This window comes from Takifugu flavidus, chromosome 10 (genome assembly GCF_003711565.1).
Source record: "Takifugu flavidus isolate HTHZ2018 chromosome 10, ASM371156v2, whole genome shotgun sequence".
Classification (NCBI taxonomy): Eukaryota; Metazoa; Chordata; class Actinopteri; order Tetraodontiformes; family Tetraodontidae; genus Takifugu; species Takifugu flavidus.
Window position 1 is genome coordinate 15,447,766 of NC_079529.1, and position 15,953 is coordinate 15,463,718.

The following is a 15,953-nucleotide window of genomic DNA, read 5'->3' on the forward strand; positions in this document are numbered from 1 at the left end:
TCTAGACCTGACCATCTCCAACAAACTCAGATAACAGACTTGTAAGGTAGGTGCATCATTTCACCCACTTTGCTTTTTACCACCTCTATCACACTAGAGGCCAAGCTTTAAGGTCCTTCACAAATTGAAGCCCTTTTTCTGATTAGTGTGTGTGTGTAGATATTTTTAGCTTTACTTTCAAAATATAGCCACAAGATCCACTGTTCACCACATGGTTAGTTTGTGGCTCTCGTCCCCTTTTGAGATGAGACTGATCACTGGTAGTGTGTAAATTTTGTTTTATAATTAAAATGATGGTAGTTAAAAGGTGGGTGACGGTGATGAGTCTAATGAAGCTATCAAGACATATTTAATAACGTCATTCTGACTGCAGTGTTAGGATCTTCTGATTTTTGGTATGTGGTGCAAAGCAAGGGCTAGAAAGGTGGGGTGTGATTAGTTTTGCATTGAAGAACCTGACCTCAATGCCACCAAATACTTTTAATTTCACTGTAGATTATGGCCTCCTGGTCCATGATTACCCCCAAATGTGTGCCCCTTTGTTCTGTAAATTTCCAGTGAAAGTCTCCAAAGGATTCTGGAAAACTTTTAAAAAGAGCAACAGTCACAACAGCAAAGTCAGAAAGAACAATCAGAAAATGACAATTATTTTTGCATACTTTTTAATGAATTTAAGGCCACTCTGGCAGGAAAGCTCACAAACTTCCCATACTTGCTTCGTTATTACCCTGTGGTGAGTGTTGAGTTCATTCCCATTAGAAATGATTTAAAGCGAAAACACAAGGTGACACGTATCTGAAATATAATTATTGTAACTACCAGAATATAATTCTCTATGCCACTGCTTCCTCATTTGCTGATAGCCTCTCCAACACCTAGTCTCAATAAAAGATGCCATTAGTGGTAAAATGCTGCTATTATGTGTATAAGGCTTTAGGGGCTGAAAATGCAATCTCATGTAAACCCTACCAAAAACCATTTTATATGAAAATCAAAGGCAAACACTCTCAAAGATAATCTTGGCAAGCATACAGGTAACAGAAAGATAAGTTTTCATAACAGCACTTCTATAATTAAACTGGTTATCATGAAAACCTGGTGGTTTAACATGTTTAGAACCCCAGTGTTTATAAAATATTTACAAAATGGATCTCACACCAATAATAAATTTCTTTAAGGTTTATATCCCTAATTCACTATGTCACAATTATGTTAAAGGCTGTGCTGGCTAACCAGTGTGTGAGAAACATTCGTTCATAATTTAAACCTGATGTATTCTAACATTGTCACCTTGGAATAGGACCATATAATAAAGCAAGAGGAGAAATATCGGTAGAAAAAAACATGTAAATAGAAACGAGGAGCTTTAAGTGGAATTATACTGTGTATACAGTAGTGATAGAAGAAAAATAATCTATTATCAACTTATTTAGTGCAGTCATCTTAGGTTCCAGCCTGCCACAAAAGACAAGTCAATGCATAAAGGATGTGTTTCTGTGTGTAAAAACAAACAAATCTGAGTGTACAGAGGGGGACGACACACATGCAGTACATGGGCACTAGTTGAAAGATATGGCATCAACACAGTCACAATGCAACGATTGATATGACATGTTCAACTGACTGCTCTCCAAGCCAGGTTAGTCTCAACTTGTCCTAAAAACTCCAATAAAGTTAAGTAGTAGACAAAGGTAAATTTGGCCGACTTTAGGTTGGTACCAATTACTAATATTCTGCTGAAGTGTTCCGAGACGCTGCAAATCATTTCCCAATAATGTGAATAAATACAAAAATGGGCCACAGGTGAATAACAAAAAAATACAGTATATGAATGTGTTCTGAATGAAGTGTAAATTCAAATGCATATGATGTAAAGTTTTAGTTTGATAATTATGTTTTTTTATTGTAAAAATCTCTTGTATTTAAAACAATATTGTTTTTTTAAGATGAGGTCCTAATTTGCGTCTACTTGAACCTACAGCAGCACAAAATGGTCAACCTAAACAAGAACTTACAATTAATTTTCTCTGTCACTTGCACAAAATTGAAAACTTGCAATTTTAATTTTTTCAATTTCAATTAAAACAAGACTCAAAGCACCAGCTACTAAATGTTGCATGTGTGCCAGCTTGTAAGATCACCATTTCTGTGAAGGAGCAATTATATTAATGGAACATGTTTTAAAATGACTAAAGCAGAAATATCAACAAAAAATTACATCCTCCAAATGACATCATTGTAAACTTCACACACGGAAAATCTTCACTTCAGTGTTCATTTAGAATTAAAAAATAACTGTTGAAACACTCTTTTGGGACGTCATGACTGTGGACACCAAAACCTCTAAATAATGTAACCCAATATAGGTCACAATATTAAAAAATTAAATTCTAAGGCATCACAAGGTTTACCAGCGACAACAGCGCTGTAGATATATAAACTCAAGAGTCCGACTTCTCCAGCTCCATCCATGGAAGAATATTTGTTGATATCACAGGAATCAAGGCGGAGCAACTTTACCACAGGCTCAAGGAATTCAGCTCTGCTGTCAGAAGCTTCAATAAACAAGCTGAACCACAGTGTACACAGGCTGGTCCTAAAAACAAATTTAATTTAGCAAAAAATCCACATCATTCAAAAGGGAAGGACCAGTGGACTACTCTCGGCTGTCGTCTTTGAGCTTGGCTGAGGTTTTCATCGCAACATGCATATTTGCTGCAGGTTTTTCAGGAGCAGGTACTGTAGCTGGATGTAGCCCTGCCTCTGTGCCAATGTCAACAGTAATGTTAGTGTAAAGCGGTAGGTATTCCCGGGAGATTGTCTTGTATTCAAGGGTGTTCATTCCATCCAACTTCCAGGTTTGACGCGTTTTTGCAAGCATGTTGAACCTTTAAGAGAGAACATACATTTATTCCTTTATGGTCAGGCATACTCATTGTTTCCTTGGTGGATAAATAACCCAAACCAACCCTAGTTTTGTCTTCCTATTTACACAATATGGACAACAAAAAAAGCTTCGAGAGATTGCAGACCTCCTCCATGTAGGTCATTTCCCCACATATTGTGACTTAAACTCTTACTATCGTACATATACAGCACTAATGGAAGGTTTTATAACATAGAAAATTCCTTTACAATCTAAGCCAAGGGGCTTTGGGAGATCCAATATCCCTCAGAAAATCTCTAAAATGTAATCAGGTGTTTCTTGGCTGATCATCAACAATTCCTGAAACTTTCATTTAAATCACATGACCGTCTTGGCAGCGGTAATAACATTTTTGTACTTTGTGTAAAAACCTGTATACCGTCTTCCACAACAATAGCCTTTCCTTTGAGAACTAACTGGCAGACCCTACCTATCACTCTCATAACAAGTACTCTATACAGACTAACCTTTTGTATCAAAAAGACAAAATACAGAAAGTTATGTGAACATATTGTTTCTTAAACTGCTTTTGAACAAAAAGCTCAATTTTACAGCCAACTAACAAAGCAAACGGCATTAGGTTCACCAATCACTAAAACCAACACATTCTTGTCTGAATTCAAGTTCAGGTGCATTTGGGTGTACCTTTTTGGATTCACATCATTGCCTTTATCCAGTTTGTGTTTAATCATCTTGTAACGGCCGATTTTCAATGATGGTCGTGTGATGTACATTCCTGCCAGAGACACTCTGAATAGATGAGAAGCAAATATCAGTCCTGTTGAAATGGCCAAGTTCTCTTGTAAAAGTAGTCATTAATAAAGTCTATACATTGACTGGTAATAACATATGCCTTTAACATATTTACTGACAATGTGATTATATGAGGGATGTTCATGGTGTCAGTTAAACGACAATATTTTTAATTGGAATAGAGGAATGCTGTTTAACACAGAATCAAAGTGTCATGTTCAGATTATTTTTCGCAGTTTGCTTAAGGTTTGTTATCCTTTACAAATTGGACGAGGATATTCTCACCTGACTCCAATATCATCATCCTCACCTCCCCAACCCCAGTAGTTGTTAGGAAAGCCATTCATTTTCAGATAATGTGTTGGTGTAAGAGCCGAAACACCTCCAAAATACATCTTGTATGGAAGTCTGAACAAAAAAGCAACATGTTTCAGAAAATCTTGTTTTGAGGTTGGTCTGTTAGATGTCTTCAATTCACTAATGTAGGACATACTTGTATCCAAACTTGTCTATGGCAATGGCTGCATGCTTAGGGTTGGAGTCACAGATATAGGTGTTTCGGTCATCCTCTGGAATGAGGTCAACATCATGAAAAAAGAGGCAGTCCCAGTCTTCTTCCCTCATTGCCTCTCGAAACCCTGCATTCATCAGCTTGGCCCTGTTAAATGTGTAGTTTCCAGCCTGAAGAATGAAAACACAGAAGAATCTTGTGATCTCTCTCCATCCTCCATACTCATGTTGGAAGAAATCATTCTTCTACCTCCAATGACATGACAGTGATGATGTTATTTCTTGTGTAGTCCCCCCCCCCCGTATCAATCTACAGGTATCGCTGCCTTTATAGCTGTATGCTGACCCACTCTACTCTTATACCAGCACTTTGTTATAATTAATGTATTTCTCTAATCTCTGCCTTTTTCTCTACCCAGCTGGCCATCAGCAGGAGGGTCCCCCTACATGAGCCCAGTCATGCTCAAGGTTTCTTCCTGTTAAAGTGGAGTTTTTCCTTGCCACTGTTGCTTGTTGGGGGTCAGGCCCTGGGATTCTGTAAAACGCCTAGAAACAATTTTGATTGTAACAGACGCTATATAAACAAGGAAATGATTGATTTATTGACAGACAAATTATATATACACACCCACACACTGTAATTTCCGGTGTAGCCACTACTTTTTTCCACCAGGTGTTGAACCATGTGGCCTATATAGCAACGTAGCTTATTTATATATTTTTTCCCACTGACAAGCTTCATGCCACCATGGTATACACACAAACATGTTTTGACTTGAATATAAAAGAAATCTAAAGCCCATTTATGATCACAGATACAAGATTCCGATACATTTAAGAAAATCATTACTAAAGCATGTCCATCTGCCATGTACTGTAAAATAATGAAAAATACATTAATATAACCATGGTTATTGATATCAAAGGATTATCATGCAACTCCAGATGTCCGGCGACCATCTAACGAGGCCCTATCTCATGTTAGAAACAGAGATAGAACCTATAATCACATAGTAATTGTGAATGAGTTGAATAAAGTTTGACTTATCTGACTTATATTTTGCTTACCGTGCCTTATGATTCAGTTAGGGAATTAAAATAGACCCGTTCATTAATATTGCACCCTATAACCCGAAAATACTGTAATCACTCCTCTACTAGACTGCACGCTCATTAAAGAATACAATAAAGACCCAACAACCCATAACAATGTTACCATAACAAAAACCTATAGACTACAATGCAACAGCTCTTAATTAAAACAATATATAAAAGTGTGTTCTCAAACCTCAAAAATATATTTTATAGATTCAGCTGTCGGAACTAGCTCCACGGGGAGTGTTCATTGTGAAAGCAAGATGTCTTCTTATATAATTGTTTTTTGATCTAAAGAAATTGCTTGATTTGGATATATAACAAAGCACATGTTCAAACCTTTTTCTATAGCAAGTACATTTCTGTTCTATTTTTAGGATAATTGTTGGGTTAGTGTGCAATGGAGAAATTCCTCAGTTTCAATAAGTCATTTGCTCAAAACAATTCAAGAAAGGAAATTTCTCAGACTCAATACTGTGTTATAATAATGACAGACGTAACTGTATGTTACTTGAATAATTTAACATTTTCTGTTAATGCTGATGGTGAGTTTGGTTGTTTTTTATTACCTGTTGAATGATATAAATGCCATATTGGAGCTGTTGTCGCTGGAGAAAAGGATGCAGGTAGTATAGCAGAAACTTGAAATGATGTTCTCTGTGTCTGTGGGGGATGACAATAGCTGTTCGGTGTCTGGCCTCACAGTCAGGTGGTCTGTAACGTCCACCACGCACCACCAGTGGATTCTTCCTCTGAACCTCTTTTAGAGTGAGGCCTGAAGGACAGGTGACATGTATCGGCCCACCTGCGAACACAAAGTCGTGAGTACTTATTGCATATTGTGTTATTCAAATATTTCTGGCCCCCAGCTGTACTTTTACTGCTGATGCTTCAAACAATCTCACTATTGCACTACTCGCTACAACACCGAATCTTTCAGGCCAAAAAAATTACATTTGAGAAAGGACCGTCTGTGCCAGATTAATTCAGATTTCTGAAGTTCATTCAACTTAAGTAGAAGACAGCAAATAAATTAAACTTGAAACTATCTTTGTTTTCTTTTAAAAGTATGTGCAAAGGAATAACTACTACTTCTCTTTAATTCCTAAATTATCCTATAGATTGACCTTTACTCTCAATTGGTATCCTAAAGGAGCTTCTGAGCTCTGAGTGACCACATCTTGTTTTCCATTCTTTCCAGAGACAAAGCAATGCTGGAGAGACAAACAGGCTTGATGATTCACTTGTCTTCAAGGTTAGCTTTTTCTCTTTGCGATAGTGAGAGACAGACGGGCTCGTACCGGACATGGTTGACGGTAACCAATGACCTTCCATTTTTCTTATAAACTTCTCAGTACGAATGTCTCATTGGATTGACGCTGGCATTGCATATATCAACTGTTGCTGTGTTGATGTCACATCTCCTAATCACTAAACTTCATTTCAGTTGTGTGTGAGTTCCACAACAGTATGTCTCTAATGTTGTAATTTAAGGGGCACCAACAAACATGAAAGCAACCAAGTCAAATGAGGAAGCACAATTAATGTTAACAGCAAAATCAAATATAATTTTAGCGAAATATTACTCATAGTCAAAGTAAATAGCTACAATTTTAAAATGGAATCTTATCACTCACAAGGGAATAGAAAACTCACTTATTAAAGGAGATGTCTTGGGACAGTAAGGCATGTCATCTCCATGGCTTGGAGATTTGGATAGATGCAAGAGGTCTGCATAAACGTCCCCTCCAGGGATACCTGGTATTGTGTCATTTCGGCCTAACAAAATGTCCGGCTTGCGGAAGATGCGGATGAAGTAAGAAACCCTCTTCTGGTACCCGTCTCGGGAGAGCAGTGCCATCACAACCAGCTGAATGCCCAGAAACATGAATAGGTAGCGCCATTTGGAATGGATGCTGACCATGATGATGATGATGTTGGTGGTGGCCCTGTTTTCTCTGGCAACGGAGGTATGAAGATGGCAATGCAAAAAACAAAACAAAAAACACTTTCATGTAAAAGTACCTGCCAGTACCTTATCAATAATGAGTATACAAGTTAAAACCAATGAAAAATAAAATCCAGGAGGTGATGGCTCTTCTAATAGATTTGGACTGGAACACCAAATATGAGTTTTGTTGAGAGTTGATGCAAATTATCTACCTGTTGTAATGGAAATTTAGTGCAAAAGAAAGGAAAAGAAATGGAAATTAGGAAGGGTGTGGTGTGGTGGAGATTGGGTGAGCACATGAGCCTGTCTGGCACCTCATGCATTCACAGGAAACAAAGGCACCCTAGTGTTTAATGGAGACCTGCGTCGAACAACTGGGGAGGGGGGATGTCTTCAGCTATTCAACTTCTGGCATCAGCCAGATAGGTGCAAGCACATGCTGTGTAGGAGACCTGCGTCGAATGACTGGGGTGGGGGATGTTCTCAGCCATTCAACTTCTGGCGCCAGCCAGATAGGTGCGAGCACATGCTGTGCAGGCGCCCTGTGTCCGCGCCTTGGAGGTGGGCCTTCAGCTATATAAGATCAGAACTGTGTACGCATAGGCAGAGATCTCTCTGCCAGGTATCCTGACCGACTGACTGAATAAACCATCTCCTACGCAGTAACTTACTCATCGTTTACTTCTCAAAACGGCTAAATTACACAACAGTGTCACAGGTAATAAAGATATTCAGAGCAAAATGTGTAAAAATTATTGTATTTCTAATAGGTCAAAGTTAAGCAAAGTTGGTCGCTTTGTTCACTTTTCTTTTTCATTACAGTCCGCATTCCCGCTGCACAGTGATTAGGTAAAGCCATTTCCACATCATGTGGTTTCACCCTCATTCAATTCCATCCATTGCATCATGAAAATCATTCTCCTCCAGTAAGAATAAAAAGGCTCAGTCAGTGTCTCTCACCCTCACACTCTCTCTCTTGCTTGTCCTCCCTTTGTGAGCTTTATGCTGCCTTCTGTTCAGCCTCATAGTCTGGAACAATAACAGCTGCCATGACAAAGGGGAATATAAGTGGCCGCATGTACCCTACACTCTACAGAGGGTTTGATGTTGGATGCAACCCTCACTGCCTGACTGGCTCTCTAAACAGTGAGGGAGGAGCAGTCACAGGGTTGTTGAACATGTATGTTGCGGTGACTGTTTACTTTTTGGGGAAGGGATATAATTGGACACTCGAGCTTCAAGAATGGACAGTATATATGAAGGAAAAGTGACAAAAGGAGGAGACAGTGATTAATCCCACTGCTTCTAATGAGGAACTCTGACGTGTCAGATGATTGAGGGTTGATCACTCCAGCATGACTCTGAAGAGAAAACACAGAAAAAAGAGGAAAGTTATAATTGGGTTGCAAAAACAATTCACCAATGAATCATAGTGACTCAGCTCCAGATCAACAGACATCTAACAAACTCTTGGTCAGCGAACTGTAGCACCAAGATATTTCATGCTCTGCTTGACACCTATGTGTACTTCTTCCAGCTGCTTGAACGGAGGGAAGACTGATTGCACTCATTTACCTTGGTCTCTATATAAATGTCCATAGATGGATATATTCTAAAGATTGACCTTTGCAGGCTGTGGTTGATACTACAGTAGGGAAACATAACTGCACGACCTGGTACTGTGACACCAGATCCATTGCTCATTCTGCTGGATCACAGTCTCAAAGCATTGTCATGTAATACAACTTCATATTACTTTGTACAAAGAAAGTCATCTTGTGTAAATTATGCACGGTAATTGAATGTCAAGTGCAGTTCAATCTCAATGCACATGTAAATGTAGTGATTGACTAGCATAGTCAATCACTGTACATCATTTCACTTGTCAATAAAAAAAATGTAAATCATTTGCAACTTGAGAACAGTTTTTACCATTCAATTTATATAACCAAGATGAACTCCTTGTAAAATGATTACTTTTATTGTTTTTCCAACATGTTTCCTTTCATTTCATTTATATTGTATAGGTTTTACTTTAAAAGCTTGTTACCTATTATTTGAAAAGCCACTATGAGCACCATGTTAACTGGGCTCACACATATACATCTGGTTTATGGAGGATCCAGCAATTTGCCAAGCAACTTTAAAAAAAAAATAAAATAAAAAAACCCATTTCAGGTTTTGCAATTATCCCTGGACTGGGAAATATTGAGCTTTTTAAAGACAAATAAGCATAGTCGTGGGTGCCATGTATCTACAAATAATACTTGGCCAATGGCCATGGTAGGTTACTACCTGTTTGTAAAGCTCCTGCTTCCAGGTCAGTGAAATATAAGCACTTGTGGAGATTACATAGGCCAGCTCACCACCCAGATGCTCTGGTAAGTCAACGTACACTGAGCTATATGGGGGTGGTAGTCCAGCTACCTTCAGACTACTCGGCCAATGTTAGTGGAGCAAACTACCTCAGAATTTCTGTTGCCTTGTTCGTATGTGAACAGAAGTATGGTCCATGCTTCACAGACCGTTATCCTTTCAAAGCTAAAATCTTTCCGTGGTAGGGTTGGCGAGATTACAGCGCAACATGGCCAACCATTTCCCATCTCTCTTTTGAATGAGTCTATTATCAAGTTTCAGTGATTTTGGAATAAGTAAAATTGAAATTGAAAACAAAAATAGACCGCAAGAAAAGATATAAGCTTTGTTCAACCTCTGTTTCTGAGAACAGCTGCCCCCACACCATCTTCTTACACCTTCAACAGATACTTCAGCCCAAGAAAATTTAACTTCCGCAATTCTGTCTTTTTGTTATCGGTTATGCCTGGGGACTGGGCTAGCTACTCCAAAACGTTAATCTGGTTAGTCTGGAACAAACACACCCAGTTACTTACTGAAATTTTGAAGCATTTCAAATCGTTTGACTAGCATGTACAAATGCTGCCTTCGTTGTGCAATATGGGCCATCTTATTCTTCAAAATAATAGCGGGCATTGATTCTGTGAACAATTGCTATTATTTTAGAAACAATTATGGAGCATTGATAATGCGCATTATGCATGACTTTCAAAGCCAATATGAAGATTTTAGGCCTTATTCACTTTTTTTGCATATACTATACTACAGGTGTAGTTCACAATACGTAGGTAAATGAGCTGCTTATTTTCTTAGAAATGTTTGAGCTTACAGCTTAAATATACATCTTTTGGTTCATAAGAATCTCTTTCTCAATAATGGTACACATAATATACCGTAATTTCCGGACTATAAGCCGCTACTTTTTTCCTACACTTTAAACACTGCGGCTTATTCTACGGTGTGGCTTATTTATGTATTCTTTCTATTGGCCGCTAGGGGCGCCCGAGCAGAAAAGGTAAGAGAGACAGGAGGAATATATGTGTCGAGGAAGACGCAAGTTTAACGTAACTTCGCGCTTTGTGTATGAATAAAATTAGCGTAAACAGACCCTCATCATGGAAAATGCAAGAAGAAATTTTACCGGTATGTTTTTTTAACCAGCCCTGTTGGTGCTGTGCTACCGTGTTGTTGTTATGTTATGTTACTGCCGCGTCTGAGTGACTTTTACCGGTATGTTTTTTTTTTTTAATCAGCCCCGTTAGTGCTGTGCTACCGTGTTGCTGTTACGTTACTGCCGAGTCTGAGTGACTTTTATCGGTATGTTTTTTTTTTTTTTAATCAGCCCTGTTAGTGCTGTGTTACTGCCGTATTTCTGCTGTGTTACTGCCGCGTCACAGGCACTGTTTGAAAAGAAAAGCAAAGGTAGTGTAGTGTGTTGGGGAGGGTCAGTGTGGGAATTTCCCAGCATGCTTTGTGGCAGTGTGTCTGTGGGTTAAGGTTGGTGTTAACCCTGTTTTTGTTCGTTGTAAATGTTATCTTTTGCAACTTTCAATGTTAGTGTTCTATTTATTGAGTTCTGGTTGTTGATGTATTTAATTACTGTTTTAATTACTGTTTGCACCTGCACACCATAAGCCAGGTTATGTGTGTGATTGAAGACCTCCCTTCGTTGACGTGTCTTCAGTTCAGTGTTTAATAAAGTAGCTGGCAGAAGTCTGCGTCTGAGTTCTTCCATGACCTATGTTTCAATGCGGCTTATAGACAGGTGCGGCTTGTATAACTACAAAATTGAAATTTTCTTTCTAAAATTAGATTATGCAGCTTTTAATCAGGTGCGCTCTATAGTCCGTAATCTTTTTTACAAGTAAGGTCCCACAACAGACAGACAGGAAGAAGTTGCCTAAACCAGGTGTACTGTAAAAAGACAGACCATAACTCCCATCTTAAGAAGTCTCCATAGTCAGCAGCAAACATGCAAATAACCCACATTTCCTCTGCACAAACTAATTTCTATGTTATCCAAGCGAATTCGAGGTCCAGCTGGTTCATATCAAATTAGCTATGTAGAGCAGTAACGTGGTGTTTCTCTTTTTAACTGGAATTCAAAACTGAAAATTGACTACAAGTGCTGGTGCTTTCTTCTAGGTTATGTTGACCACAAACTCTAGGTAAAACATGAACATATAAACAGGTAGTATTTATAACACAAATAGTAAAATGGCTAAGCACTGTATCTTAACAGCTGCATCTTCTACTGCTCTTAAAACATTGAGAAAAAACTAAATTAAAAACAGTTTGGAAGATAAAGTGAATCATTTTCCTTAGGAAGTCTGGGAAAAAAATCCCATACTACAGATGCCATTTTGTAGTCTGCCAGTTATTACATTGGTAAATCACAGGACAAAAACAGCACTTGATTTAAAAAAGAAAAAAAAAATCCTTCTCACTTCATTCAGATCACTCTACTGACAAAACAGGCAGAGCAGAGAATGTAAAAAATGCTCCTAACATATAGTATTTAATATCAGAGCCATTTAAAATGTTGTTGAATTTACTGGGTTGATGTCATAGATCCTAGTAATCAGGCCAGTAATTACTGGTCCAGTAAATATCATGCACCTCTGAACAAACCTATTTTCTGAATAAGCTACTATAATTTGTAACATGTTTTGAGAAAATATGTATCCACAATGCTGGCCACTATGGAAAAATCAGCCTGAACCTGACCGGTACACATCCCTTTAGTTGTTCCCTCAAGGGCCAAACAATTGCTGAGAAGCAGGGAAAAAATACACAGCAATCAATTACTCACAGTCTATCCTTTCTTTGTGCCTCTGATTTGTTCACTACATTAAAATGTATGTCTTCATCTTCAAGCAATCCACGAGGGACACTGAGCTTCAAACACAGGACTGGTAACCCCCTACCCTCCATGGTGACTGAAACTCACAACAAACCTGCAGGAACACATTTACTCAAGAAAGCAGAGACATGACAGCTGTCATCAAACTACTTTTAGTCATTGAACTAGACAATTTTACAAATCTCAAATTAACAATATTAACAATTTATTTAGTCATATCAACTGCAAAAAAAAAAGTAAAAATACAATTTTCATTGCGAGTTTCCTCATGCAAATTTACATTTGTGTAGACTATGTAATACACTGAGCTCATATACTGAGTTATTTTATATCCAAATTCTGATATAAGATAACGCTGACCCAAAAGAGTCACTGGAGTTCATGTTGTAGCATAAAGGACTTATATGTCTGAGTGTATAACAAATTGTTTCAAGTCATATAGTAGCGCAAGTGGTAATAAACTTAACTATTTGGGTGATACTGAAGTATCACCACAGGCTATCAAAAGTAAACACAGTGGAAAATGGTAGCATACCACCTGCTTCATAATAGCCAATGTTGATAAGAAGTTAACTTTTAAGCTTCTTTACAGGAGAGAAAAACCTCATCAGTCTAAGACATAAAACAAATATTGATTTTGCAGAACAAGAACCAAATGAGATAATTTTCTCTCACACAGCCCTGGCTTGAGAGTTTGACACATCAGCCGGGCAGAACCTTTTTTGCCTGGAGTCTGACAACTGTTGTGTCATTGGTCAGAAACACAGAGTTTGCAGTTAATGCAGAAAGCCAAAAAATTCCTATTTGCTGAGGCAAAACACTGAATGGAGACATGCGTCTGAATTCACAGCAACTGAATTGTAAAGCAGGACAGCACCACGTTGTTTTAAGATGAATCAATCATTTGTATTATTAAAAATGTAATACATGATTGAGAATGCAATCCATAAAGCTGATGGACAGGGACTGTAGAAAAATAATGCTTCCTGCATTAAAAACAAAGGCTAGCTTGCTACTTGAGAAAACATTTTCCCACTGAACCATCTGAGGTTCATCCATCATCAGGTTCCAAAACACTGTGTAGCTTGGTTCCATAGACGTGTCATGTGGATATATGATTTTTTTTTTTTACTTAAAAAAATAAATAAATAATACAGTACAAATGTATACAAATATGTCAGCAGTGTGGAATTTGCAGTATATTTATTACATAAAGTTTACTAATCACATTAAAGCAATTTAACTATAGTTGTGGCAATTATTTCTGTCTCATGTTGTTTCAGTTTGTCCTGAACTTTGAACTTACTTTTGGCCAGTTTTGAATGTCTGGTCATTGATAACCAACCTTTTCATCTACTTTTAGGACAAACATTTTCAACCGATGGCAAAAAGGGCATGGGAAGACCTTTTCATACTCAGTAAACAGAACACAAGTGTGTACAGTAAATTACCATTAACCTATTTGAGTGGGTGAGCAATAGGTTAACGTTTAAACTCAGGAAGCAGTGAACAGCCCCAAAAATCCTGATTTATTAAAGCCTATTTGTGATGGGTTTATAAAACAACTTGCATAATAAAACAATTTAAAAAAAAAAAAATCAACATTAAAAATGACACATGGTCTTACAACTTACCTTTACAACCTATAGGTTGTAAAGATGGGTTGTGTATACTGCTACTTTGTACCACCCTGCTGTTGTGTAACACTATAATACAACACTAATACAACTATAGAACTCCAACATGAACACAAAATGTTAGAATTCAAGCCCAATCAAAGCCCATCATTATAAACCAAACTGAACCATTCTGTGTGACAAAAATAGTAATATTTTGCAATTATGAGCTTTGGAAACTTCAACGTCTCAACCTCAAGGAAACACTTCAAAAACAAGACTTGAATTCTGAAAATCTGTTTCTCTCCAGCATTTGGCCCCATTACCCAAGTAAACATTCAAACAGTGGGACCCTCGGAGGGGGAGGGGAGCATAATGTAGACCTCTTTGTTTGGTTTACACGGAAAATATACCGGTACTAATAATATAACCGAAACCAACGGTTTCAAGTCATTAACATGATCAAACGTGTAGATTTAACTAATTACAACTCCCTCCTATCATCGGCTCTGGCTGACTCAAGCCTCTCAAAAGGCTGATGGTTAAGAAAATACAGGTAATTCCTACCTAAGCGCTCAATATCACCGACCCAAACGTCTTGTGTTGTTCTGTCGCTACCTAATATACGTTAAAGTTCAGAGGAAATCGTGCACGTGGTTCCTTAAGCGTCAAAAGTTGGCCAAGCGAAGTCATTGTTGCTCAAATAAAGTTACCTAATTTGGTCATCAGTCAATAACAAAACAAACCTTCCGTATTTTAGCTACCGCAGAGCAAATTTGGTTTATTGTAAATCGTAGTAATGCGACTTGTGTAGCGTTGTAAATGTGTCAATTCCTACTTTTAAACGGTGTCATCCCATTTAGTACCGTTAACTCTTTTTCCTGTCCGGAAATACTCATATGCGCTTAACATAACATACATTCGACAAAGATTACACTTTTAAAACCCAGTAAAAGGAAACAAGACTCCGTTTTTAACCGACTCCAAAAACGCAACCAGCTGTTTTAAGTAAATGAGCCCAGCCGAGCCAGCCGCTGCGGATCACTGCTGGCTAACTAGCTAGCAGTGGCACACTGCGTTAATGTCGATGTCGAGACCCGTAAATTACGGAGTAGATCTTACCGCCGGGACCACACCATATCCTGGACTCGTTTGTTGGCTTCTGCCTTGAGATTCCACAGCAATATCTCGGGTGCTGCTAGGTTTTCGTGGCGGTATGAAGTTGATGCCGTTGGGGTGTTGCGGGAGTGTTACTCTCTCTGGGTGAGAGAAGGGACGAGTGTCGTAGTTCCCCCTCCCATTTTACCTCCACCACAAATGAAAACTCAAACACACGGTTATATGCAACGGATGCAGAAACTTACCAATATCCCATACAATCCGAATGTATTTTAATCAAATCCCAGCAATAAGCAACAGGAAACCCCTTTGAAAAAACATTCCATTCAGGATATAACAACTTGGTAAAAAATAAATTATGCAACATATTTACACAATCTCCGTTATCTGTATGCCAACAGAAATGCGTTGTTCATCATTTTATTGTAGTTATGGTCTTTGATCAATCAATCTTTATTCATATAGCGTCTTTTACAATCAAAATTGTTTCTAGGCACTTTACAGAATCCCACCAGGGCCTAACCCCAGACAAGCAACAGTGGCAAGGAAAAACTCCCCTTTAACAGGAAGAAACCTTGAGCAGGACCAGGCTCATGTAGGGGGACCCTCCTGCTGATGGCTGGCTGGGTAAAGTTAGAGAAGGGGGGAGGACAGGTAGAGAATAGAATAGGTAGGAGAGGAGAGGAGAGGAGAGGAGAGGAGAGGAGAGGAGAGGAGAGGAGAGGAGAGGAGAGGAGAGTGGGTTGGCGGGGTTGGAGGTCAGTA

At 38.4% G+C, this 15,953-nt stretch overlaps 1 protein-coding gene and 1 long non-coding RNA gene across 3 annotated transcripts; one reads left to right on the forward strand and one right to left on the reverse strand.

Moving 5' to 3' along the window:
• Positions 1-645: 645 nt before the first annotated feature.
• Positions 646-15,365, reverse strand: si:dkey-199f5.8 (beta-1,4-galactosyltransferase 3). 2 transcript variants are annotated; one of them, XM_057044618.1, is made up of 8 exons: positions 15,192-15,365; positions 8,196-8,596; positions 7,043-7,242; positions 5,854-6,059; positions 4,173-4,360; positions 3,965-4,087; positions 3,572-3,676; positions 646-2,888 (listed from the first exon to the last, which is right to left on the reverse strand). In XM_057044618.1, exons 3-8 carry the CDS (start codon positions 7,206-7,208, stop codon positions 2,657-2,659), a joined length of 1,020 nt encoding a protein of 339 aa, XP_056900598.1. In that variant the 5' UTR covers positions 7,209-7,242; positions 8,196-8,596; positions 15,192-15,365; the 3' UTR covers positions 646-2,656. The 2 variants fall into 2 exon arrangements, with proteins under 2 accessions (XP_056900598.1, XP_056900596.1); XM_057044616.1 differs by having other exon boundaries at positions 5,854-6,089; positions 6,941-7,242; positions 15,192-15,361.
• Positions 7,533-7,977, forward strand: LOC130532193 (uncharacterized). Its single transcript, XR_008952273.1, has 2 exons — positions 7,533-7,661; positions 7,752-7,977. It is a non-coding gene; the product is annotated as an uncharacterized LOC130532193 (long non-coding RNA).
• Positions 15,366-15,953: the final 588 nt, after the last annotated feature.

Bases quoted from the DNA above. Each gene is read 5' to 3' on its own strand.
- si:dkey-199f5.8 (XM_057044616.1), bottom strand. From the start codon at position 7,208: ATGGTCAGCATCCATTCCAAATGGCGCTACCTATTCATGTTTCTGGGC. The intron at 6,090-6,940 runs GTGAGTTTTCTA...TTGTGTTCGCAG, and splicing joins CAAGACATCTCCTTTAATAA to GTGGGCCGATACATGTCACC. The intron at 4,361-5,853 runs GTAATAAAAAAC...TTCATTCTTCAG, and splicing joins GCATTTATATCATTCAACAG to GCTGGAAACTACACATTTAA.